At 33.9% G+C, this 27,610-nt stretch overlaps 2 protein-coding genes across 4 annotated transcripts; one reads left to right on the forward strand and one right to left on the reverse strand.

The window, feature by feature from the left end:
* Positions 1–683: 683 nt before the first annotated feature.
* Positions 684–5,670, reverse strand: LOC100371087 (density-regulated protein homolog). 2 transcript variants are annotated; one of them, XM_085491268.1, is made up of 6 exons: positions 5,564–5,670; positions 4,939–5,038; positions 4,159–4,320; positions 2,643–2,759; positions 2,121–2,260; positions 684–1,640 (listed from the first exon to the last, which is right to left on the reverse strand). In XM_085491268.1, the coding sequence occupies exons 2-6, from the start codon at positions 5,009–5,011 to the stop codon at positions 1,596–1,598; spliced, it is 537 nt and encodes a 178-aa protein (XP_085347394.1). In that variant the 5' UTR covers positions 5,012–5,038; positions 5,564–5,670; the 3' UTR covers positions 684–1,595. The 2 variants fall into 2 exon arrangements, with proteins under 2 accessions (XP_085347394.1, XP_085347395.1); XM_085491269.1 differs by having other exon boundaries at positions 5,613–5,639.
* LOC100371901 (coiled-coil domain-containing protein 62-like) lies at positions 5,663–27,610 on the forward strand. 2 transcript variants are annotated; one of them, XM_006811067.3, is made up of 12 exons: positions 5,663–5,769; positions 13,582–13,829; positions 15,688–15,880; positions 16,960–17,126; positions 18,183–18,284; positions 20,794–20,871; positions 21,278–21,371; positions 22,248–22,349; positions 23,181–23,370; positions 24,191–24,428; positions 24,780–24,884; positions 25,397–27,610. In XM_006811067.3, exons 2-12 carry the CDS (start codon positions 13,653–13,655, stop codon positions 25,415–25,417), a joined length of 1,467 nt encoding a protein of 488 aa, XP_006811130.3. In that variant the 5' UTR covers positions 5,663–5,769; positions 13,582–13,652; the 3' UTR covers positions 25,418–27,610. The 2 variants fall into 2 exon arrangements, with proteins under 2 accessions (XP_006811130.3, XP_085347393.1); XM_085491267.1 differs by lacking the exon at positions 5,663–5,769 and adding an exon at positions 8,793–8,922.

Genomic DNA, 27,610 nt, shown 5'->3' on the forward strand with positions numbered 1-27,610 from the left:
GCAATGTTGACCTCTGATACGAAAGAATAACATTGAGGGCGCTATCAAGTACAAAGAAAAAAGGGCTCAACATTTATCAAATCCAGTGTTGCATAAAGAAATACTGTTATTTATAGTTTCAGCATGATACTGTGTACTCTAATTTTGGATTACCCATAGATTTTGTGAATTATTATAAATGTAGATTCATGTAGAGAAGTTTTTTTTTTTGTACCATCCTAAACTGTAAACCACAACCCTGGGTAATCTAAAATGGGTGTTATCAAATATTTTTATTGATATTCATTTTCTTATTTTGAAAAAGTTGACATTTTTTTTTCTAAAGAGTTGTTTACTGTACTTTTAAGCCAGTACTTTGTCAAATACAGATAAATTTTTAATATAAAACAATTATTTTAAATGTTTTACTTATTTCATGTTTATTTTGGAATGTTAAATGAAAATCGTTGACAAACAGTTCATGGGGAACACATGGGGGGGGGGATGTATCAAATCAAAATTTGCATCAAAATGCAGGGAAATAGTGTTTAAGAGGGTAGATTTCAAAATCAAGCAGACACCCCCCCCCCCATACAAAATTTAATGCCACCACATGTGTACAAATAACATATTTGCCTTTGGGTTTACTACATGGTGTTATTGTAATAATCTCATGATATGAATACAATGACACACAAACAAGGTTTTCTGTGCAGTAATTTTATTATATTGCACTCATAATGGCATACCTGTTCTCTTTTCATAACAATGAGTACTTCAAAAATAAGCCTGAGGAATGCCCACAGAATTGAATTTTACAAAATGCTGCGTACTGTAGAAATGGGTTAACAGTGGAGTTTCCTTGTGGAATTTAAGCAAGGAATTCCACTAAATGTGGCCTTGTTGGAATATTTCATGTTCACCTCATAAAATTTGATTCCATTGAATGACAAAATGCCTCAATAATCACAATAATGCAGGAATACCATATAAAACGTTGAAATTATTAAATGCAAATATTATATTTGCTCAATTAGTAGCACACACTTGCCATACAATGACAGAGGTGTTACTATAATAAGTCAGATAGAATGATCTAGTATAAAATAAACTACATGCGCTTCCAATAGAGCAAATACAGTGTCAGTAAATTACTGTACTGTTACTACTGTAAAATATTTTTATTTTCGCTTGGAACTAATTTTCGCAGAAGGAATCCAGCAGATATACCTTTTTTCCTATATTTTACATTCAACTTGTCAAAGATCAGTGAAAATAAATTCCACACAAAACACCCAAAAAGTCTTTTCAGCGAAAATTAATTCCAGCTAAAATAAAGTATTTTACAGTATGTACATGTATGCAATATTCATGCAATTATCTCTGATTATAGGAACATCTGTTAACATTGGGGGGGGGGGGGGGTTATTTGCACTGTACTTATACAATCATATGCATTACATGTATAGTATGTGTACTATGGATTCATGGCATGTTTCATAATGCCAACAATGTCTACAGTAACATACAAATTAACGTACTACTGTGAATGTAGTAATGTAAGAAATAAAAAAAAATGCATTTCGAAGATAAATTATCCCACAATAAGATGTTTTCTATCTCTTCTGGTCACCAAGGTCTTCGATCATTTCATCTTCAATCTGTCAAGAAATCAAAATCAACTATCACTATTATGAAAATTGCAAAACAATCTTATTTTCAAAATAGCTGCAATAGTACTGTGTCTGAAAACTTGGTGGATAATTTGTTTGTATACTAGTATTCATGGGGCTAAAAAGTTTACTGGCTTGAGAAGAGGTTCATGCCTGAAAACTACTATTACTATACAGTCCTAACATAAAGCTATCTATGACTTTTCATGAAAAACTTATTCTTTATAGTATATTCTGCACCATCATTAGTCACAGCGCCCTCTACATAGGCAGTTGCAATTTGATGGGTTTGATATCACAGTTTCTGTTTACAAACCCATACATATTACGTCATGGTATGTCATTCCTGTTGCCAAAATAATTAATATTTGAATGATTCAGTATAACATTTGATAGTTGATCTGAACTTCTATTGGAGATATGCTTCTATTAGAACAAATATGATAGTAATATTGATACAATTCCTACCTCAGCCCATTTATCTTGTACCACATCAATGATGTCATAGGTGACATCACCTTGAATAACAATCTCATCGTCCCCGGTAACTGATGAACCAGTTGCGAAACGATTGGCAAAATGTTTGGATGCCACTTTTAAATCAATATCTGGTGAAAAAAAAAGTATAAACATGTCATGTTTCAGTAAGGCATCAATCTCTATATATAAATATTTTGGGGTTTCAATGTTACATGATATTTTTGTCTCAATATGTCAGTTTTTATTAATTCACGTTTGTATCCATTACCGTAATTGTCTGAATTGTTTAAATGTCGTTCACATTCATACAAATCATTCTGACAGGGTTTATTCTGAAGAAGATGACAAAAGTTTACTGTGTTGTTCAAAGTGATAAACTCAGACTGTAAAATACATAGACATACTTAGAGTAAACAATAAAAAACACAGGGACAGCCGACCAAAGTATATGTTCATGTACTGCACATGTGAATCATGTATCATGTGAATTTGTCATGAAAAAAAACTCACCAAATGTACTCAAACCTCTAACGACTGTGACATATTTTCTTTTATTTCTTTGCATTCTCGCTATAGTAACCTTCTGTGGGCCGGTCTTCTTTCTTGTCTTAATCATACCTCTGCCACCTAATTAAAATGCATAATTGAAAAATATAATTTTTTTTTTATTATTTATCTGTCACTGTACCTCTATAAGTTACAGCTTGCTGTAATTTTGTGATATTACATGGAAACTTATTTGAAGATGCTAATTCCAAATATGAACGATTATTTCCAAGATGGTGGACATGTTTGAAAATAAAGTTCATAGTGAGAAAGCTCCTTTAATTTTCACAATCTTGCTCAGTTTTAGGCTTCATTCACCAAGTTGTAAAAGAGTATATTAATACGGTCATTGCCAGGACACTGAAAGGAATGAAATCCTTATGTTTGAGTCGATATTCCCGCTGTAATGTGCATACTTTGTGCTATCCTCATAATAATCTCATTATTATACATCTGTCACTGTAACGCCATAAGTTACGCTTGCCGTAATTTCTACCACATTAGGAAATGCAAATTCCAAATATGAAACAATTACGCAAGTAAGTTTCCTCTAATAATAAAAACAAACATGGCAGCCTCAGGGTTTGACCGGACCCCACACGAAGAAATTTACTAAGCTTTTTGGATTTTGGTATCCCATGATGCATTCCTGGGGGGAAAAGATGTACCAGTATAATAATAAGGTTATTATGAAGATACTACAAAGTATGAACGCAGACAGTACGTGGTCACACCACATCGACCAATACTCTCGCTGTAGTCTTCGTGCATACTTTGTGGTCCCCTCATAATAACCTCATACTATTATACAAGTGGCAACAAATTGGGATGGGCGTTAGTTCAAATATCCGTTTAATTTCTCGCATAATGGCTGGTCAAATTGGTCAAATCTTTCCCTGGAATCTTCTACTTAGTTTCACCTCCACACGTCACTATATACCAGTTTGAAATATCCTTCAGATCTCTGACAAAATTCGATAAACTCAACCATTTCTTATGTAACATTCATTCATTCGCAAGAGGCGAATAATCTCTATCTCAGTGTCTTCATCTAAATGCCTTTACATAATAGCAATAATTGTATCAACTAGGTTTATTATTTTCACAAAAAGTTCAAAATAGAATTTATTAAATGAACTAGCATATGTATGCATGAAATAATAAAGTGTTCGATATCAAAAATGAGTAAAACATAAATGTTTGATAAATGTTTGACTGGACGCTTACACGTTGAAATAGTTGAACCCATCTGCAACCCTGGTTCGTTGTTTTGATTAACTGTCGTAGGCGGGTATGTAACTTTATTGCATCTACAGCGGTCAATGGAGCGTCTAGGAAAGTATCTGGGGATGTTGCAAAGTCCCTCGGTAATTACCTATCAGGTGCAGGAGTTAGGTGTATGTACATATCTTGCGCTCAATGTATAGATGCTTTTGAATGCAGCATGAATGTCTTTCTTGTGAGTTCAGAAAATACTGACCTCTTTTTTGTTTTTTCTTCTCTCCTTCACCACCAGCTGTTGGGTCGTCTTCCGATAGCCTCATCAAAGCATCAAACTGGTCAGGTAAATTCTTCTCTAACCATTTTTTGCACTTTTCATAATTAGGATGAAACTCACAAAACTCTAGTGGCATTGTGCATTCTTGGAAGAAAAAAAACAGTAATGACTCAGACGAACGGTAGATGGCGGATTTGGGCTTGTAGTCGGCCATATGGCCGGTGGCTGGCTCTTAACGAAACCACTGACACATATATTTTCAATCATATCTGACTGTAGCACAGTGTCTGTGGTTGCCAGCTTATTGATATTAAACTGTTTGCAAACTTGACAATGTTAAACCAACCCAGTATTAATAATTTATATTTGCTATGTCACAATACCATGGCTGGGAATTCCATTTTGAATTTATAAAATTTGCTATTTATGAAATGTTTATAACAATAATGCCTTTTATACTAAAGTCAACAAAGTCATGTAAGTTATAATTTTTTTACAAATGTAAATATGTATAGCACATTGCATGAGTATACACATTTCTAGATTGGTCAGTTGGTTTTCATTTAGATTTATCAAAAAACTATATTTGTAACATGTTTGTAATGTCCCCAGTTTCTGCCATACACTGTAATGAGAATATATTATATAAAAGTTAATAATAGTACAAGAAATGAGACAGGAAACCTGTAACATTACTATGTGGTTATGACAGTTTTATTGATAAGAAAAAAAACACACAGGGACATCAATCTTCGTTCTTACCTCCGCAATATATAAGTTTTCTAGGATAGGAAACATCTTTTTGTGGTACGTCTTCTACATCAGCAGATGCCATATCCCTGCTTTAATTAATAAAGAATGTCTACAAGTAAAGAAAAAAATATGTAATTTCAGTCAGATCTTGGGATAGATATGGTTTGATCATACTCACAGGCCTCATTCAGTTGTCATTCTAAATGAGTTTGAGAAAATGTTTAAAATAAACTAAATTAACCCTCCATTGTTAGAGAATTGTAATATTTATTGACATATACAACTGACTTGGAGAAGTATAGGAACAGTTTCAGTAAATAAATTAATCGAAATCAAATTGAATCTGTTACAACTCAGAATAAAAACTCGTCGTGTTGCAGCGTCCAGGGCTTGTCCGCCAAGGGCACATATTCGTAGAAATACATAACAGCCCATTATATTGTTGTGCAACCACATCCCAATGCGAGCTACATGTGTACGTCAGAGGGGATGCCAACTGGTATCATACCGTAGACATCGTCACCCATCACGACATGGCCAAACCAGTAGAAAAAAAACCTGATTGTCTCAACTAAGTACAAAGTGTCAATCGTACGGTCTACGTTAAATACATCAATATAGTACAGAGGCTTACCGTATGTTTTACACAAGATATATTTCGATCTTTCAGGACTTCCACTTACTTCGAAATAATCGTCAACACGCCTGCGCGGTGACCTTTGATATTGTTGGGGTCAAAGTTCATTGTTCAAAAGTATAACGTCCTTGGTTCGGTTGCTGTTAGTATTTCGTATGTGTGCGTATTTTAGTCGATTTAGACATTTTAACCGTACCCCGCAGGTGAGTAAATAATTAAGTGATCTATTGCATTGCAGTCGTCTTCTTTTCTGCTTTGAGTCTCTTCTCAGATCGCGCAGTCCATAAGCAGAAATTTGAAAAGTCGCTAAAGTGTAACTAGCACCACGCTACCAAGGTGATTTGATACTGGATGCCACTTATTAGTTGTATACAATGTATTTAATACAATAGCTATCAACAGTACTGGATACTGTATATAAACATGCTTTAAGATCGTAGATTAATCAAAACCACCCACAGGGCTGTGGCGACTTGATGCTCGAGAATTAATTAGTTGTATTAACTAGCATTATCCCCTCTTTAATTAATTCATTAAGTTATCTGAACAAAGGGGGTATCAGATTGTGGGTTTCGGGGTGGTGGAAATTAGTGATGCAATGTTGGGCTAACTCCCCACCCCCTGGGGTGAGTGCACCGGAAAATTCATGCTGAAGGAAAAAAAAAACTGTTATAGAACTGGTGGATAGATTTAACTGGTAGATAGATTTAATTGGTTGATAGATTTCAGCAAAGGAAAACTATGAAAATCAGTATGCATGCTCAGATCTATGATATGGGGACACCAAAAAAGTTAATTGCCATGGTGAAACCTCTCTAATCCCATATATATATTTGTCCTGTATCGCTCAAGAGTGGATGGGGTCAGGTATGCAAAGACCGCGTCATTGTTTGTAGGCTCAACTACATCCCAGGATAGAGCATGGACAATTATATGTTGTACTATGTAGGTTCATGGATACCGGTATCTAGCATTTGGCTTCTATAAAGAGATTGTAGACAGAGTGAGAAGCCCAACCCAACCCTGTCTTTATTGTCACATTTTGTAATTGTGTACAAGGTATGTATAATACCTTGGCTTTTCATTATATGCCTTAATTTATTGGCACCATAAATCATCATTAAATTGTTAGTACTACCGATAACAATGAGTAAGAGACAAATGTTTCACACAAAACAAAATTTAAAAATCAGGGGTAAAATAAAACATTTCAACTGGGATCTGAGATAAAACAACGAGTCACAGTGAAATTTATTGACAAGAATTTTCCTAAAATCACTTTTTAGAATTTGATAGCGCCGAACATTAACCGGCTTACAGTCTCATGGTTTAATGTTTAAACCAACAAAACAGATTAAACTCATGAGTCATGTGTATTATTATCATTATTAATTATATACACGATGTGATTCGAAATGTATGCAACTTTGATTTAAAAAAAAAAAAGATTCTTGGCTTTCATCAAAGTCTCTTGTAATTTAATTTTACAGACTAAATTTCATACAAACTAGACTTTTAAGTTTTAGATTTCAATCGCAAACCATTAAAAAAGAAATCCTACATGTACCTGCATACAACACAGATGACAGGTTTTATCTTGTTGTAGGGCTGTAAGACACTTTCTTTTGCACTTCACACCAGTAAATATAATTACTGGTTCTTTCAAAAGCATGGAGTACGTTTGAAAGATTTCAATCCATTCGTTGAAATTCTTTTTGTCTCTTAAAGTATTTGACCATTACACCATTGTTGTGACACCTTTTGTTGTGTTTGCAGGACCATAATAGAGTCATTGACACATGATCAATACTGCCATTAATTAATTTCAAAGTTTTGAATGGTATGATTAGAAATGCACTACTTCATTACAGACACTTGAATCAGCATGGTAGTTACATATTGCTGATTTCAAATTACCACTAGTGTACTGTAGCATGTACTAGTACATACAAATATTTCTACTTCAAGTGAATTAGCAACTGCAGAAGATCCAACAATTTCCCAGAATGCCATGGTGTCTGAGGCTGTAAATGTTGCGTCTGTGATTCACCAAGTCACATGTCTTATTGAAATCAATTTTTTTTTTTTTTTTAATTAAACAATTAAGATGCATCAAATAAAATTCACATAAATTATACCCAGTACATATTTCTTTACTGACAGAGTTATAAGTTTAATACTCTAGCTTTAGGAAAATAAAAGAAACTGTAAGGTATATTGTTGTCTTATTAGCAGATATATTAATGGTGATTTTTGCTTCAGCTACATCAAGTTTTGGATAGGTACATGTAGTAGTACAATTATATCAAGACTACTGTAAATGCATTAATTATTCACTAGATTTTAATTTGATAAGTGAAATCCACTATATTGAATCTACATGAACATGTAAAATAACAACAAAACTCCTTGTTTCCTTGACAAATTTGTGAAATTAAAACACAGTGAATATACTCAAAACATGTAAATAGTGAAATTAAATGTAAAAAAATGGTTTTGAAGAACTGTAGACTGATTAATTTTTGCTGCTAGGAAATATCACGATTTGTGATATAATGGTATTCCTGAGGACAAAATTACACAAAAGTCACTGACTGCCAAATTTCTCCAAATTCATGAATATTTGTTTCTCGTGAAAATAAATATTGACTGATGAAGAAACAGTTTATTTTCACCTACACATATGTTTTGTGTCTTGCTTTTATTTTTTCAATATTATTTGTAAGACACCACACATCTTTGGGGAAATGTGAAAAAAAGTCACTCAAAATTGCATGTCAACCATTTAAAAGACACACCAGACGTTATATATGGTACTATATAAAACATAAATAAATTGACCTTTGACCCTCATTGCCTAGCAACACAATGCTAACAAGTCCGGTCATATCCCTCCATGATTTACTGTTCTGTTTTTAAATTCAAATATCTGCACTCTGCATTTTTATTTTTAAATTTTAATTGAAATAGAAATTAAAAACCTGTGACTTTCACCGTGAAACATTGCTTAAACATGAAATAACAAAATGGCATTGTGTGCTGGTATCGTGAATGAGATATGGCCTCTTGACAAAATTAGCATAACAATAGGCGAACATTCACAGGTCTTGAATTGAAATGTGAATACACCAGGTAAGGTTTACATTCTGAAATAGAATAGCGTTGGATTTTGAGACAGGTTGTTGATTAACAGTACGTACGTTTAGAGGCAGTACTGCTGCCACTGTGATGTCTGTGATTACTACAGTACATCTGGCTAGACTGTAAAATTGATTTGACATGGATTTACCAGTTGTTTAATCTCGTAACCATGAACGTGTTCTGGGATCGTGACGATCTATTAGATCTTCTGGACGGTTAGTACTACCTTGGTTATTATGACGCTATTCTGAATGTACGCTGCTTTCCTGAATGCATGTTGCCCATGCTTTTTTTTTTTTCACTGATCTTGTTTTTGAGGTTTGATTGCCCTGCGTCGTTGCCTCGTAATTCCCTGTGTACAATTTATTACCAAACTGCCAGATACACTCATTGATAAATTACAATAGAATTCTTCTCATACTATAAAACTGAAATGTACATCGTCCGCCTAGATTTCCTCCAAGTCCAAGTTCAGTTTAAAATTGTTTTTACTTAAGTCTTGTTTGCACGTGTCTGGAACTAGGAAACTATTCTTGTCTGAACTTGTATTTAAAAAGTCCATGTTTTCAAAATTGTTTCACTTGTATGTTCCAGTTCTATTACTATATGTGTGAGTACTTTGATAGAAAGTTCTGTTGTTAATTACAATGTTAAATATGTAAGAAAAAAAATTAGTTACAATGTATTAATTTGAATTAATTAGTTACATTTTAAGCAGAGAATCAGTGTGGATGGGTCTAAACATGTCTTTAAGTTTTATTGTTGACAAATAAATAGCCCGGCTGATAAAACACTATGTCTGGTATCTAGTTAATTTTGATACAAGTCGATCTTTTCAAAGATGTAAATTTTAACTGGAGTGCTTGCATTATCACAGCAGTGTATAGCAAAACATAGTCTAGTAACTAGATATATATAACAGTATACAGTTATACGTAATGATGTGACTTGTGTAACAATGGTCTGTCTTGCATTGAATTGCCAACGTCTAAAGAGCGTAAATATACACTGTATACAATGTTTTGATACCCTAAATACAATAAGTCGGTTCAGTTGAGTCTGCACTGCAATGCTCAGATCAAAGTGCGTATCCATGTCTGTATTTACTGGTAATTATAAAATACAGTCAACGATGGCCGATGGTATTTTAATTGGTTCTATCCGTGGTGTCCCTTTTGCTAGTAGTGTATTCACTTCAGCACTGTTTGATATTTTCTGGCATTATCTTGTTTCAATTTACCGTACTTACTTGAATAGTATCGCATGCACTCCTGTAAATTACAGAGGTGTTTCTATGGTAAAAGTGTATAGCATTACATTGTGTAAAATGCAATTTTTGGTTTATATGGGATTTTATTGGAGATGCGCTTCTAACAGAGTATTATGCTTCTCTAAGGGGGAGATTGAAATTAAAAAAAATTTTTTTTTTTTCTGGTGTCAGTTGGGGAGCTCATTATTTTGACCATAGACACATCTCTATCATTTATGCAAGCACATTTGCTATTGATAGAGCAAAATCTACCATAATTTGTAAAATTCTATAATTTCGCTTTCTACATTTTTCCCTTCGTCAATTCACAAAAATCATTTGACTGTTACATTCTATAATTTTTTTTGCTAAAATGTTGGTGCAACATTTTGATGATTTTTATGTATTTTATGTTAAAATAGACAGAATTTGCCATTGGTTACAAGTCTTGTTGATCAACATTTTTTCTATAAAATTACGAAAAAAAATTATTCATCCAAGTATAAACATAACAAAACTGAATTCCAAAATTGAAAAAGGGAATAATTGAACCTTTCATAATTATCAGTAGTTCATAATAACAAATTTTTTTTTTTTCCTTACTGATCTGAGTTAAAACAAATTAAAATGCAATTGTAAGTCTTCATGTCTGTCAATTTGAATTCATGAATGAATGATGAATTCAGTAAAACAGACAGGCAGAATTTTTTTTCCCCGTTATTATTTTTATCAGGATTTTATTCTTTGCAAATTTGTTTTCTAATGATCCACCTCGTAGTGCTTTTAATGATGTCACTGTGACATGCTTGGTGCTTGGAAAGTTTACTTTTAGGAGTTCAAGGCGGAATAGTCTTATGGATCCACTCGATATAGAAAGCAAACAAAAATTAAGGCATCATTGAAAAATTACTCTTTGAGTCTTCACGAAATAATAGTGAAATTTTCTCTTGTTTATGTTAAGTACAGTGTGTACTCTTGCAGTTTGATTATTTTAATGATTACATCATATCTAGAAATTGTAATCGGTGAGATTTGCTGAAAAATCTAATGTTTTTATTGAACCCTAATATTTTCACAAATTTTAATATAATTGAAATAATAACTTAAAAGGTCAATGTTTGACCCATTTTTTTTTTCACAAAATGGTCATTTATTCAATGATCTCTGTTTCTATTGAAGCTTGTTTGGCTACCCTCTTTGTTTTTTCCTAGAACTAAATTTTAATTTATATAAATAATAAAATTATTAAATTTTAACAAATAATATAAAAATATACCAATATTTGGGATGAGCAAAAATGATCCCATATTAACCTTAACTTAACTTTCTCAGCCAAATGTTTCTGTACTTTTTTCTTATATTCTTCAATATTTCTGTAACATGAACCCTAATTTTGGAGTCAACAGACAAAATTTGAGTCAATTTTCAAATTTTAATCAAAAAGTTTGGCTATTTTTGTCCCAATCTTCTGAAGGAAAGTGCAGACTATAAATGGGTCAATTTTGTGATGAAAAGATGGAACTGTTGGTTCAAAAGATTAATGAATGCAAACTGCTTTAATTTTGGGAAAAACAAATTTTCATAAATTTCTTGAAAATTGTGAAATTTTGTAGTAGTGAAAATATCTCTGGGGGTTCTACAAAATAGAGGGGAGTGCCAGCGACTTTCATAAAATTTCACACATGCCATATTATTCCTAAATCATAAAAAAATCGTAGTAGCTCAAAAATTAAACGATTTACAGTTAATCATTTTAAAAGCAGCCTTTGTGAATTGTATTCTCTTTGATATAGATAGCTAGTGTGCATTTCTCATAGGGACAATATTACATTGTGTGAATTGTATATAAAACGATAACATTTACGGTTTCATTATCCCCTAGCTATCACCAGGTGTCACCACATCTCATTTATCATCGCATAGCATTAATATTTAAATTATCAAAATTATCAAAATTTGCCACGTACATCACCACGGGCAGTAGTGACCATCCCATAGTGGGCATTTGGGGTATAGTTTCTGCATCAGCTGTGTTTGGCTGCAAATAGACAATAGCTATTAGTGTTGTTCACAATAGTTAATATGAGTGCTAGTGCGGTTTATAGGTTCAGGGAACGTCACACGACAAAACAACATGAAATCCAGGTAAAATATCCAGTAAATGACACCATTATGCAAGGTAAATATTTGTAAACAGTTTCATGTTGTTGTCGTTTTTAGTATGTACATGTAGCTGGTTTCTGCTCAGTTTCTGCATTGTATTCATGTTTTGGTCCAGGGTATATACGGTGATACTATTACTATTCAGCCATGCATCCCACCACACTGGATATCCAGGCATGCATATATTCCATATTCCATGGATATTTGCTTGGAATTCCAGCCTTTAATTCCGTGTCATACATGTATGTGATTGGAAATCAATTACTTTTAATCTGGACTCAACAAAAACTGAAATGTCTTCTTTAAACATATCATATAAAACTAGGGTGTAGTGGAAATTATTTTTAATGAACAAAGATATTTACCGGTATATTTATTTATTCACTTAAAGTAATATTAGATTTTGATAAAGCTTTAGAATGTGATGCCATCATTTTTCCTGCCAAAATTTTGCTGCAACTCTTTGTACATTTGTATATGTACTTTCTTTGTTAATTATGTTAATTATGGACCAAATGGATTTAATTTTCTATCGACGACAGGTCTTGATAAAATTTTTATTTTAAATTCAGGAAAAAAAAGTACACTTGGTTTATTATATGAAAGGTGACAAGACCACATTTTCTCAAACTACTTTTTGCTTACTGCATATTTTTTTTTAATTTCAAAAAATATTTCTTAACTAATTACACTGTACTTTTTAATGTCATCAAAATTACTAACAATCTGTGAAGTTAATTAAATTGTAATTGTGAGCTTTCATGTTCACCAGTCTGTGAAAAGAAATTAACATGGTGTGCTTTTAACGATATCATATGTCACATGAAATATACACCTTATTTGTTTTGTTATATTTACACATGTAGATTTTTTTTTTCCAAATACATTTCTCGTTTTTTTTTTTTGAAATTTTATTTTGCGTTTCCAATTATATTGTACTTTCTTGACATATAGTTTAATATCAATAATAATTTTCAAAACATGTGTACATTGTACTCCTATAATGTTTCTTTCTAATCTTATATGAATAACACAGGGATTACAAATGTAGCTTTCAATGTTTATCTAACAGTGTAATAGACATCAACATTGTAAATTGTGTACATAATAGGTGAAATGCATCATGGGAGTAACGCCATGTTGTACACATGTTGCTGAAGTAATCACAGTTATAGATTTTTGTGTGAATTTTCAAAAGTTGCTTCTCCCCCTGATTTTATGCTCAAGTCTCTCATGTGATTTTGTTTGTTCGGACAAAAAAAGTTTCGGGTACATATAGGCAATCATATTCAGCTAGGGTAGGGTTATCAGAACCGCACATATTTTTTTATTTGACCTGATGCAAAAAGGGTGTACTGGTAGCTAGAGATTGGAGATTTGTTGTTAGATTTTCTTTATACCTACCCCTCATATGCAATCATCCGCAATCATCACCTTCAACATGTACTTTTCTAATTCCCAGGAAGTAGTGAATATTCACCAGATGATCCCAAGACAAGCACGCCTATAAGATTATCACCAACGCATGTAGCCATGACATCATATCCATCATCAGCACTTACCACCAGATCCTCATCGGTGTCACCTAGTCGCCATGGTTACCATAGTCCAGTGAGGCATTCTGGGAGTAGTCCTGTAATACAGAAGAATGCAGCATCTAGTCCTGGTAGTCCTGGGAACAGAATGTACCATAATTCACCTCCAAGACAGGTAGGTACATCTTTCAACTGTATGACTCATACAGGGCAATAGTTTGCAGACTATAGACCGTTTCACATATACATTTCCTAAATATGTGTGCACAGTATATCAATTACAGCGAGTCTCAGAAGTATTGGGGCAGCCAATTTGCAAACTCGCTAGCGAATTTGCTAACTGATTGGGTTTTGACTAAACAGTTGGCTTTTGAAACTCGCTGGCGCCGACTCGCGACCGTGTCAACTCTGGGCGAGTCTAAGTTGCATTAGGGAACATAGAATGATTTTACGTAGCCTGGTAGGTACATGTCTAGATTCCCCTGAATGATTTACTTTGTTACGAGGCGTGATAATGTAAAAGTAGTTTCCCCAGTAAGCCTTAGAATGGCCACAGTCAGCTGGCGTAAAGCGATAATATGATAAATGCGATTAATCAGCCGATATTTACTACCTGGAGGTAGCCATCTTGAACACTGACTACCGTCCCCTAGTGTTATATATAGATTCGCCCAGAGTGGGCGTGACCACAGGACCGCACCAGCGAGATTCGAATGCCAACTGTTCAGCCAAAACCAAAGCAGTTAGCCAATTCGCTAGCGAGTTTGCAAATTGTTTGCCCCAGTACTTCCGAGACTTGCTGTAAAAACAATGATGTCAAAATTCAGTTGTTCTTGGTGAAACAGTATCGACTTATGTGACATTTGCTTAGTAGATCTTTTTGTATGTGATGTCATCAGTGCTCTGTCATGTGATGTTCATCGTGTTAAAAAAGAATATAGGGAACTGTTGAAAACACCAATATGGACGTAATATCTAGGCATCAGTGTTTGAAAGGGTCTCTTAGCATAGGTAGAGTTTAAACTAATACGATAGCTGCTTTCAGAGAACCGCTACTCTAATAGAGATGCATGGGAGCCTCAAACATTTGTTGGTGCATTTATGTGCAAACAAATACACTGTAGCCTCGTTATAACGAACTCTTTGGAGGACATACAATTAGTTTGTTATAGTGAAATGTTCACTATAATGAAGCACATAATACACTGGGTTTGTTGTGAGCAGGAGACATGCTATGTGTTCATTATATCAGGAAATTCATTATAAAGGTGTTCATTATATTGAGGTTACAGTGTACATTTATACAAACAGTTCATTCACTATAGGTCAGCACTTGCAACTTGCACATACAAAAAAAAAGTCAGGAGAGACAACAATGACATTCAATGTCCAGAACTGTCATCGGGCACAAAAAACATTTGAAAAAAAAACAGAAAAACAGATCATTCGCATACTTGTAAGCACATGCACTTGTAACAGAGAAAATATTGTAATGTTTGTTGTGAGCAAGTGATCGATTACACACTCATTCATTCTCAGACTGTTATTACTATTAAATCAGCTACATGTATAAACATTGTATTGCATCTTTGTTAAAATTGACTGACTGTCCCAATATGATAAAAGTTTTACTGTGGTGCAAATAATATGAGGTTATCATGAGGATACCTCGAAGTATGCACGAAGACAATACAGCAGGAGTATCGACTGACGCGCCGCGTACTGTCTGAGTGCATACTTATAATTATTATTATACTTATTATTATACATTATTATCCAAGGATACATCATGGGAATACCGAAATCCAACAAGTTTAGAACATAATCAGCGAACTTCTTTGTGTGTAGTCCGGTCAAACCCTGGTGGTAGTCATGTTTGTTTTTATAATTAGAAGACGCTTACATGCATAATCATTCCATTTTTCCCTATGTGGTAGGATGAAAATACCCCGTAAAATACTGCAAAATTATGGCACACTAACTTATGGCATTTATACTGTGACAGATGTATAATAATAATTATTTATTTTCAGAATTATATGTCAGAATTGGAGACAGCCACGATACACAGACAGCGGCGAGAGTTGCAGCTGCTTATAGCGGAATTACAGGACAGAGACCGGGAATTGAATGAGATGGTACATGCACACCAGAAACAGATGATAGCATGGGAAGAAGATAGACAAAGAATATTAGCATTAGAACAAAGGAATTCCAGGCTGGATGGTAAGAATATACTTCACCCTGGTGGAAGTACCATGATGGTAGTTATCCAAATATCAAACCCAATTGACGAAAACCAAATTCTTTGTAAAGAAAAAAAGTTTATATTAATTATTGTTAAAGCTGATGCTGCTTCTGTACATGTAGATGGGAAACCATGACAACCTATGTCATATTTGCACTATATTTTGTCATATGTTTAGTTTTTACACATTTATTTTAGACAGTTTTGTGCATAATATGTCAAATTAATGAGTTTTTAAACGATGATGTTGCAATAACTCATATAAATAATTGTAGTCAGCATATTTTTTCACTGTAAGTGGGCTCTGAACAGTTTGTTTCGCACAAATGTTGTATTTGCAGCGCCCTCGCACAACTGTGTTTATATTAAGTTTCTGTTATAAATGGATGACCTTGCATAAACCCCTCTAATTTTAGCAAAGGATTCTAAGATGAGGATATGCAAGCAATGTGATATGTGATTTAGATTTCATGTAAATTGAAGAATTCACAAAAAAATTTAAGACAAAGATACCGTACATTTCTAGAGATACCAATGAAAATCAGTGATTCTGTGAAAGAACTAGAAACAAGAAACTCGGATTGTTTCTGCCTATGTCCTTGCTTATTCTCAAAACATGTATTACTGGTACATGCTTTTTTTTATTTTAGAATATATGCAGCAATACTCTGACTTATTTTGCTTATTTCATAATTAAGCGTTTCCAAGCATCCACTGTGTTTCCTGTTGCTAAATTATGTTTGTTTGAAACACTCGTGGAACTCGCAAGATCCCAATCACAATTCACCAGTTGTACATGTAGGTCGCAATGGGTATCTACCAGTCCAGTGAAAGGCCAATCAGAGACTATATCTGTTGTTTCTCATGCACTGAAGTTAATTTGCTCCAATCATCAAACTCTAATTAATGCAAATTTGTTCAAACAAGGATTTGCTTTCTTTGTTTGATAGGAAAGCGTCATCATGTGGCAACATACAATGTTTCTTTCTTTTTTATTAAAATCAGCAAATCTGTTGTACCATGTTGATTTCAACCAAATGAATCATTTTATTTACAGCTGAAATAAGAGGCAAAGCTGAACAAGTGAAGCATTTAACAGGCAGGTTGAAATTAATAGAAACTCAGGAACAATCCAAGACATGTGCTTTGGAAACCACACAGAAACAGTTGGAAAAAATGTCTGAGAAAGCTAGCTCATCTACCATGCAACTGCAGGACTTGGAGGTGAGTAAAGACACTGTGTTGCCATCAGTCCTCTCCATGGCTAATATATGTGAATATTTTTTACATTTCCTTGAATTATATGGCATAATTACAAAATGTAATATACTGTATTTCTCTCTATTAGAAGCGCATACAGTTATATAAAATAAAGATATTTTTATTGGTCAAATTAAGTAATATTTTGAGGATTCAGCATAAAGGCAATGTGGTTTTTAGTTTATATGTCCTTCTATTAAAGATACCTTGTAATAGATAATAATAAATAAGTAATTTCCCTGTGTTCTCACTCACGTTGCGATTTCTAGGACTCATATTCACAATAGGGATACGGCTACTTTGTGGGAATCTCTTTTCCTTCATGTCATAACACTCATTATTATACATCTACCGGTATCACCAAAAACAATAGAATCTCCTATTCTGTAAAAAGCTGTGTCTGCATTTCTTACAAAACATATCAGCACTTTTTTGAAACTACATCATCAACATTTCATTTCAGGTTATTAACGTCACATTCAAACACTTTTCATTTGTTTTCACTGGATGCAGAATCACTATATAGTGTATGATGGAAATCAAATTTCTTTTACACAGTGCAAAACATTTTTGGCTGATACTTCTTATTAATTTATTTCTTCATGCAGAGATAGAAAAGTTGTATAATAATACAATTATAATGAGAATATCAAACTGCCTTTGTGCATATTTATGATATTCTGGTGATAGCAACATATTCTTTTAAATGTATATACATGTATGTATATTCAATATGACTCGTGTTGTTTTGATTTACACTCTTACTACTCAGTATTTCACCAATTTTGACATTTACTTGATTCTGTAGTGTTACTGGTGCCATTCAAACCCAGTGCCTCATCATTGACAAATGTAGACAAGCAGGAAAACTAAGCAAATGCAAAAATAAAAATAACCAAGACATCATTCAGCCATGTCATAACAAATGTATCATGTACCTGAAACAGTGAAACATAAAGTTACAGTAAACCATAGTTCAATGTTGCATTTTGTGAGCTGTCTCTTTACCATTTGTTGTAGGGAAGAAATATGTCCTTAAACTCCACAATAAGAGAAGTGTCATCACAGCTTGGTCAGCTAGAAGCCAGAGAACAGGAGCTTATTACTATGTTAAAACTTAAGGTAAGAGTACATGTATCTGTGTGTTTATTTACAATGTATTCCTGCAATTGAGAGGTCAGTTTTAGTGGTGGTGCTTTGATGCAATATGCAGGATAATGTAGTGTGATCGAAATTGACATTGTCCTCATATGAAAGTTACATCTTGTCCTCGTATGGAAGTTACATCTTGTCCTCGTATGGAAGTTACACCTTGTCCTCATATGAAAGTTACACCTTGTTCTCGTATGGAAGTTACACCTTGTCCTCATATGAAAGTTACACCTTGTCCTTGTATGGGAGTTACACCTTGTTCTCATATGGAAGTTACACCTTGTCCTCATATGGAAGTTACACCTTGTCCTCATATGGAAGTTACACCTTGTCCTCATATGGAAGTTACACCTTGTCCTCGTATGAAAGTTACACCTTGTCCTCGTATGGAAGTTACACCTTGTCTTCATATGAAAGTTACACCTTGTCCTCGTATGGAAGTTACAACTTGTCCTCATATGGAAGTTACACCTTGTCCTCATATGGAAGTTACACCTTGTCCTCGTATGGAAGTTACACCTTGTCCTCGTATGGAAGTTACACCTTGTCCTCGTATGAAAGTTACACCTTGTCCTCGTATGGAAGTTACACCTTGTCTTCATATGAAAGTTACACCTTGTCCTCGTATGGAAGTTACACCTTGTCCTCATATGGAAGTTACACCTTGTCCTCATATGGAAGTTACACCTTGTCCTCGTATGGAAGTTACACCTTGTCCTCGTATGGAAGTTACACCTTGTCCTCGTATGGAAGTTACATCTTGTCCTCGTATGGAAGTTACACCTTGTCCTCATGGAAGTTACACCTTGTCCTCGTATGGAAGTTACACCTTGTCCTCGTATTGAAGTTACACCTTGTCCTCGTATGGAAGTTACACCTTGTCCTCATATGGAAGTTACACCTTGTCCTCGTATGGAAGTTACACCTTGTCCTCATATGGAAGTTACACCTTGTCCTCGTATGGAAGTTACATCTTGTCCTCGTATGGAAGTTACACCTTGTCCTCATGGAAGTTACACCTTGTCCTCGTATGGAAGTTACACCTTGTCCTCGTATGGAAGTTACACCTTGTCCTCGTATGGAAGTTACACCTTGTCCTCGTATGGGAGTTACACCTTGTCCTCGTATGGAAGTTACACCTTGTCCTCATATGGAAGTTACACCTTGTCCTCGTATGGAAGTTACATCTTGTCCTCGTATGGAAGTTACACCTTGTCCTCATGGAAGTTACACCTTGTCCTCATGGAATTTACACCTTGTCCTTGTATGGAAGTTACACCTTGTCCTCATATGGAAGTTACACCTTGTCCTCGTATGGAAGTTACACCTTGTCCTCATATGGAAGTTACACCTTGTCCTCGTATGGAAGTTACACCTTGTCCTCATATGGAAGTTACACCTTGTCCTCATATGAAAGTTACACCTTGTCCTCGTATGGAAGTTACACCTTGTCCTCGTATGGAAGTTACACCTTGTCCTCGTATGGAAATTACACCTTGTCCTCGTATGGAAGTTACACCTTGTCCTCGTATGGACGTTACACCTTGTCCTCGTATGGAAGTTACACCTTGTCCTCATATGAAAGTTACCCCTTGTCCTCGTATTGAAGTTACACCTTGTCCTCGTATGGAAGTTACACCTTGTCCTCATATGGAAGTTACACCTTGTCCTCATGGAAGTTACATCTTGTCCTCATATGGAAGTTACACCTTGTCCTCATATGAAAGTTACACCTTGTCCTCGTATGGAAGTTACATCTTGTCCTCATATGAAAGTTACACCTTGTCCTCGTATTGAAGTTACACCTTGTCCTTGTATGGAAGTTACACCTTGTCCTCATATGAAAGTTACACCTTGTCCTCGTATGGAAGTTACATCTTGTCCTCATATGAAAGTTACACCTTGTCCTCGTATTGAAGTTACACCTTGTCCTCATATGAAAGTTACACCTTGTCCTCGTATGGAAGTTACACCTTGTCTTCGTATGAAAGTTACACCTTGTCCTCATATGGAAGTTACACCTTGTCCTCATATGGAAGTTACACCTTGTCCTCGTATGGAAGTTACACCTTGTCTTCGTATGGAAGTTACACCTTGTCCTCATATGGAAGTTACACCTTGTCCTCATATGGAAGTTACACCTTGTCCTCGTATGGAAGTTACACCTTGTCCTCATATGGAAGTTACACCTTGTCCTCATATGGAAGTTACACCTTGTCCTCATATGGAAGTTACACCTTGTCCTCATATGGAAGTTACCTGGTGGGATCCCATTGTTGAGATCTTTACTTTTGTACATTAACAAAAGTTACACTCAGACATCATTACATTAAAGTCACATGCTTTTTTCCTTCTTTTTCACCTTGTGGAATTCCATTATCGAGATCCCCTCATCAATGCACTTAACTTAATCAATCTTTGCTGAAATCCCATTAGTGTGTCTAGTTTAATAAAAACTTCTAATTTGTACATTTCACAGGATAAAGATTTATTAGAAGCATCCAATCATATATCAGAGATAACTGGTAAACTAAAAAGATTAGACACAATGTATCGGGTAGGTTTACATGTTTTGTGTACGATTACACAAATAAATCCTACATATTTGGAGAGCAATTGTCTACCTGTCATTACTATTGTCAATCAATATTTATTATTGCCAAGCTGCTATTACAATGTACTATTGTCAACCTACCATTACTATTGCCATTTTACCATTAATACTGTCAACATTTAATTATTATCAATTGTCAACCATTGACAACCTGTTATTACTATTGCCAACATATGTTTACTATAGCCAACCTGCTATTACTATTGTTACCTGCCATTACTATTGTCAACCTACCATTACTATTGCCATTTTACCATTAATACTGCCAACATTTTATTATTATCTATTGTCAACCATTGACAACCTGTTATTACTATTGTTAACCAACCATTACTTTTCATTATCCCAGGAGTATAGGCAATCTGATCTTAACAATAAGAAAGACATTGAAGACTGGAAGCAAAGGCATGGTGATCTGAAGGCAGAAAATGATAGACTAAGAGGTGATGCTTTAATTCATTAATAAATTTTAACTGTAATTGTTATTTTAAAACTTTATTTTTGACAACTTTTTTGCATAACATGTGGTCATTCATACTGGGCACCTGTATGCAAAATCTTTAAATTTGTATCACTTTTAATCTTTGTGATTGAATATTTTCTTTAGGGCAGCATTTTGTGAAAGTCACTATAACTATATCATATTGCCTGTTGAGCTCTATTTTTTCCCTATTGATTTTGTGGAGGCTTTCAGCAGGCACTCATTCACATCATAGCTTTTTGGGGAAAAGGTTATGAATATTTATGAGTGAAGTAATTGGACATTGGAACATACCTTAGTACACATTTAAATGCGATGACAATCTAAATTTGCATATATCCCACTATTCACACATATCCATACCACTCAAAAAATCACATATTACCAAAAAAGCCACGCATATTCTTATTGAACTATTGAGAACAAAAAATTACCCATTTTTCATATATAGATGCTCTAATAGAAGCTGAATCAACTCTGTTCCATTGTACCATTTTAATAAAAGCCGTGACTTCCAATAGAGATTAACTGATAGTCCCAAAACACCAATGTTATTGCCAGTTACTGAAATTATCACAGAATACAATATTAAATTTTGTCTCATATCTATAGTAATTGACAAGTATCCATGGATACCTCTAAGGCATTCTGTATTGAGATGAAAGTAAAATGATAAGATGAATCCCATCATATGCGGATTGTTAATCAAACTTTCCTCTCGCATGACTAGGCATTGATATCGTTTCTGTCAGCATATTATTTAGATGATTACCAGTATGCCTGTTCTGCATCCCAAGTTGTTCTCATTTGCATATTTTTCTTGTTTTTTTGTTCACAGGTGAACTCGGTGTTTCATCCACCAACTCTACTGAGCAACAGATACAAATGAACAAAGCGAGAGACGAGATTCAATCACTGAAGAGAGAGCTTCATTTAGCAGGTATATATGAACAAATCTAATTAATTTTAATTTATAAATCTAGAAATTGAAGGACATGCAGAAAATGTAATACATGCAATTCTGTAAATTTAGTACCGGTAGTTCTACTAAAACAAGGCATGCAACCATAATAGTGTTAATAGTAGCAGACTTTTCTCTAAAACTATTGTACCGTACTGCTTTTTACCCTTTGGGCACTACTGTCAATTGGCAATATTTCTTTCTGATTTTTTATACCCCAGCACAAAGTATGGGGAGGGGGGTATAGTGGTTACCAGCGTTCGTCTGTATGTCTGTCTGTCTGTACATCCATACCAAGTCATATCAGGAGCACTATTGCAGATAAATACATTCACACAGTGTTATATTGAAGACATTGCACACTAGATATATTTAATTTAATATATTTAATAATATTTAATGAACCTATATATGGTCATGTGACCTCATTAAAAATGCAGAATTGTCATATCTGGAACACTATTTGAGATATAGACATTTAACCAGTGCTTGTAAAAATAAAATGGTAAAAGATCTGTATTCAATATGAAATTTGGTCTAGAATTATGGAAACAAATTTTGGCTGGAGAAATTATGGTGGTCAAAAGATTGAAAATGACAGTTTGAGCATCTTGTTACTAGAGGTGTGCATCTAACATTTAACTCATTGTATTTCTCTAAATTGTGAAAATTTCTTCCACAAAAGATCAGCGTTTATCAGAAAGACACTAAATGAACAGTAATGGTGTTACGGCTCTTGCCAGGTTTTAGTGTAACAATGATGTGTAAAGCCATTTCTCTTATGTAGATTTTATTTATTTCTTTTAAAAGCTGAAAGAGACAAGCGAAAGGAGCAGCTGCTGGAATTACAGAGATCTCGGCAGGAAAGGGTTGATGCAGAACTGAATAACCTGAGACAACTGTATGAAAGACAACAGAAAGACGCAACACTACTACAACTTAATTTAGATAGTAAAAACGATCTGCTGTCCCTTCAGGAATCCAGAATAAGCCATGCTCCGTAAGTAGATATACCAAGACTTGTTGGTTTCTATGGCAACATGCGCTACCATAGTATGTACTTTCAGCACATTTTACACATTCCGTAAATTTAATTTTGGAAAATAATTACTAAATAAATAATTTTGTTTTTAGTTAAAATGAATAGTGTTCATTTGAGTTCATTAATTAATTATACTTACCTTATGAATATGCATGAGGTCATTTGATTCACACAAGCATATCAGTAATCAAAAACTAGATTACAGTGAAGGGCAGAAAACTGGGGACATTGTAAACATTCTACTTTTATAAATCAAAATTGCTGTTCAAATTGACCAATCCAAAAATGGCATTGCATCATCATGAGTTTTAATTTATAATTAGTTAGTTCAATACCATCCAATCAGCAAGTGATTCATGTTGAATAAGTTGGTTGTCATAGTTACTATGTTGTGTCATAGACTCTATAGTCATGTGAAGGCATGCATTATGGGTATGGACAATGTTGAGCTCTTTGAGCCAGTCAATATTAAATATTTGATTGAAAGCTGATGATCAGCAACATAACTATGGTTATACACGTAAACTTGGGTACATCTTTCTGACTTTTACAGTACTTAGTGACATGCGTATTTATAACTGTTGAAATAGTTATGCAATGTCTCAAATAACTGGCAGCCACAACAAAGTAACGCATATGGGATTGAAAATATCTTTATTGTCTGCACACGTTGACCACATTCGATTCGCTTCAAATGGTGACGAACATTATTTATGTTTCAGGATTATACATGTGCCGTTTAGTAATTGTTTTTATCATTGTTTTCTCGTTTTTGCAGAGATGACTTAAATAACAGTTTTTCACCAACACGTCGATGTCAATCAATATCACCCAGTCACTTTGCTTCATCATCGTCACTATTAAGCAGGTCACCAGTGTCGCCTTCTAAGTCGTTAAATCTCTCACACTCAGGCAAGGTCAATTATTCCAACCTTTCCACGTCACTAGATGGTGACCCAGCCATAGACGCCAGCAGTGGGGAAACTGATGAACTTTTGAACATTACTGCGAATGACGTGAGTGAAAAAAAAAACATTTTCAATGGGGTCACGAATAATGGAAATGAACGTTGGTACAATGTGCACAGATGGAAATAAAAGTTCTCCACTAACCAGTAGTTTGAATTTATCAAAAATACTTTGAGAGAGTATTTATATTTGAACAAAACCTTCTTTATGTATAGAAATGCAAGCTGTCGTTTACCACATGCAGAATCATGCCTAACATTATTATTATCATTGGCGAAATTGAACTTGTACTGGTAGTTTTATTGTAGTCTGGGGGAAAAAACAAAAGAATCCTGCATACACCCAAAAGAGGGCGCCCATCAATAGTGAATTTTAATCAATTTAATTTTTGTTCATTAGTTAGCTGATAACTCACCAACAAGTAAACTGCATAGACTCTTGTCAGAATCCAGAGAAATGGTCAAAAATCTTGAAAAAACTACATTACCTCCGTACTTCACAAAAGTAAGTGATTTTCAACCAACAGTTGTTCACTATGAAACTGTTGGATCTCATTTTAAATTCAGCAGCTGATGTAACTTGTGCTAATCTAGTGTAAAAAAGTACAACCTTTTGATCTCCATAGCAACCTTTACTCTAGTGACTACATGCATTTAAATGGATTAAAATAGACACATTTTAGCTATTAGGCGTATTTATTGTTATGCATAATACTGTGGAATACTTTATTTTTGCTGGAATTAATTTTCGCTGAAAAAGCATTTTGGATGTTTTGTATGGAATTTATTTTCACTGATTTTTGTTGAGTTGAATGTGGAATATAGGGAAAAAAGTATATTCGCTGGATTTTATTTTCACGGAAACATCCTTTCAGCGAAAATAGCGAAAATAAAGTATTCTACAGTATATGAAACTTGCATGGTCTGATGATCACCACTGTTTATAGCATTACATTTCATATAACTATCGTGTTTGAAACTAATCTCATCTGATTTTGCATTGTTCTTATTTCACAGGCATCCAACAAGACTGCATAGTGGGAACACCATGACCTCTGACCCATGACACTATTCCTGGTCTTTTTAATTAATGTAAATTGAATATTGCATTCTGTGCACTGTACATGTATGTAACATATATTATTCAACTTTAACTTTTTAATATTATATTTATTACTGACTTTTAATAGTTGATTGTACAATGTAATCTTGCACTATAATTGGGAATATCAGAAGCTTTCAAATCCTTATTGCATTATAAGCTGCAAATCACATTTTTACAGATTAATTTGAAATCGCAAAACACTATGAAATAATTTTTTAATATTGCTTTTGTATCACTTTTCACAGTGACTTTTAAAAAGGTCATAACTTGTGTTTTATACTGATTTATTTTATATTTTTTAAACCATGTAATACTCAAGTATATGTTTAGGATAAAGTGTTATAGTTTCCATTTAGATATATACAAATAGCAACAGTCCTAGACAACCTTTTGAAAAATGTAACTGCATTGTTAATAACATGTCAGAGACAATGTCACATGACAGACTATGTTAGCTGTGTTACATGTATGTAAATGACTAGGTGTGTCTGTCTGTGTTCCAAATTAACCATATTGTAATACTGGTAATCCAGTGTAAAATAAATACAACTGTTGGATTACATGTGTTCTATTGGTTATGTTCTTGTAATATTACCCGCTGTTAAAAATTTGGTAACACAAATGTAATTTTTGAGTATTACATGGATAAAAAAAAAATTGACAAAAAACACAACTCACGCCTCTCTATTTTGCTACAAATGAATGCATTTATAGACACAATCTGATTGGGTAAGACATGAAAGGTTTCATAGGAAATTGAAATAAAATCATTCCATTCACTTTTTTAAAGATTGTTTATTGGCATTGACTTGTTATTGTTTTAAATTCACTTTTTTCAAACTTTTAAATTGCAAGATCATTTATTGTACCGGTAATTGTTTTAATTTTTCCGCTAATCTGTCGCTAATGTGTCCATGTATCACAGCACTGTTATTCAATGAACAATGGTAATCAAGGCTGTGGGCGATCCAATTATACACTAACATTATCAATGGGACCAATATTGAATACTCACACTGTCACGACGACCTCTGCACGTAACTTTTTGAACACCAAAATCAATCTTTCACATAATTTTTTTAAATGCAAATTTCTATCGAGATCTAGGCAATGGTGAGATTTTGTTTTACTCATCAAGAAGTGTTCTATGTTCTCTTGTCTTAACCACTGTCCAAATACCATGGTTACATAGAAGAGATGCAATGACTGGAGTGAATAGAACACTGTTTGAGGAGCAGCAACAAGTGTCATGGCTCTTTCACACCATATTCAATCGCGACGTCCATTTACTGAATAATTTAAAATAAAAGTTATCCATATAATTAAATTGTGTAAATATGTTTTTTTTTTATTTTTCAAGTTTAACTATCTGAAATATTATTAACTTTTATTTAATGTGACAATTTTTTTTCATTGTTTTCAGAAATGTATATAGCATTGTATCAATATGCAAATTAATTTGTTTTTAAACTTTAACACTGACCTGTTAAAGGTCATACATCCTGGTATTATTTAAAAATGGATCTCTGGTTACATTATATAACAAAGATTGTTTACATGTTTATTCATTTTCTGCGTGACCCAAGAAACCAAAGAACTTTCACAATTGACTTATTAATATTGCTATATTTTGAGCTACACCATTTGTTACCACTTTTTACTTATTAACAAACTTGAGTGATCAGATGACATTATACAATTGTAACGCCATTATAAATGTTTTCTCATGCATAAAATAATGTAGTCCTAAAAATGTTGCTTTTACATACTACCTACCAGAAAAACAAAATCTAGGTACCTTTACCTTCTCATACCTACACTAAGCATTGTATCTTATTGTATATGCCACATGAAAACCATGATCTTACCAAATCTGAATGTTTTGAGAAATATTTTTGAAACAAAAAAAAAGCATCATTCCTCTGAAAAAAGGATAAATTTTACTAGGTGTACATTCTCATGTATCATCAAGGAGCCAGTACAAATCATGTGGTTTATACCGGTAGCACCTCTAGTTTTTACATCTATTATTACGTGAAAGCAATTTCAAGGAAGCATTCCAAGGATATTATCTGTACAAACAACAAGTGCTTTATGTTTATCAATAAAATATTTAAACCCAAAAA

Source organism: Saccoglossus kowalevskii, chromosome 16 (genome assembly GCF_978046115.1).
Source record: "Saccoglossus kowalevskii chromosome 16, keSacKowa6.1, whole genome shotgun sequence".
NCBI lineage: Eukaryota > Metazoa > Hemichordata > Enteropneusta > Harrimaniidae > Saccoglossus > Saccoglossus kowalevskii.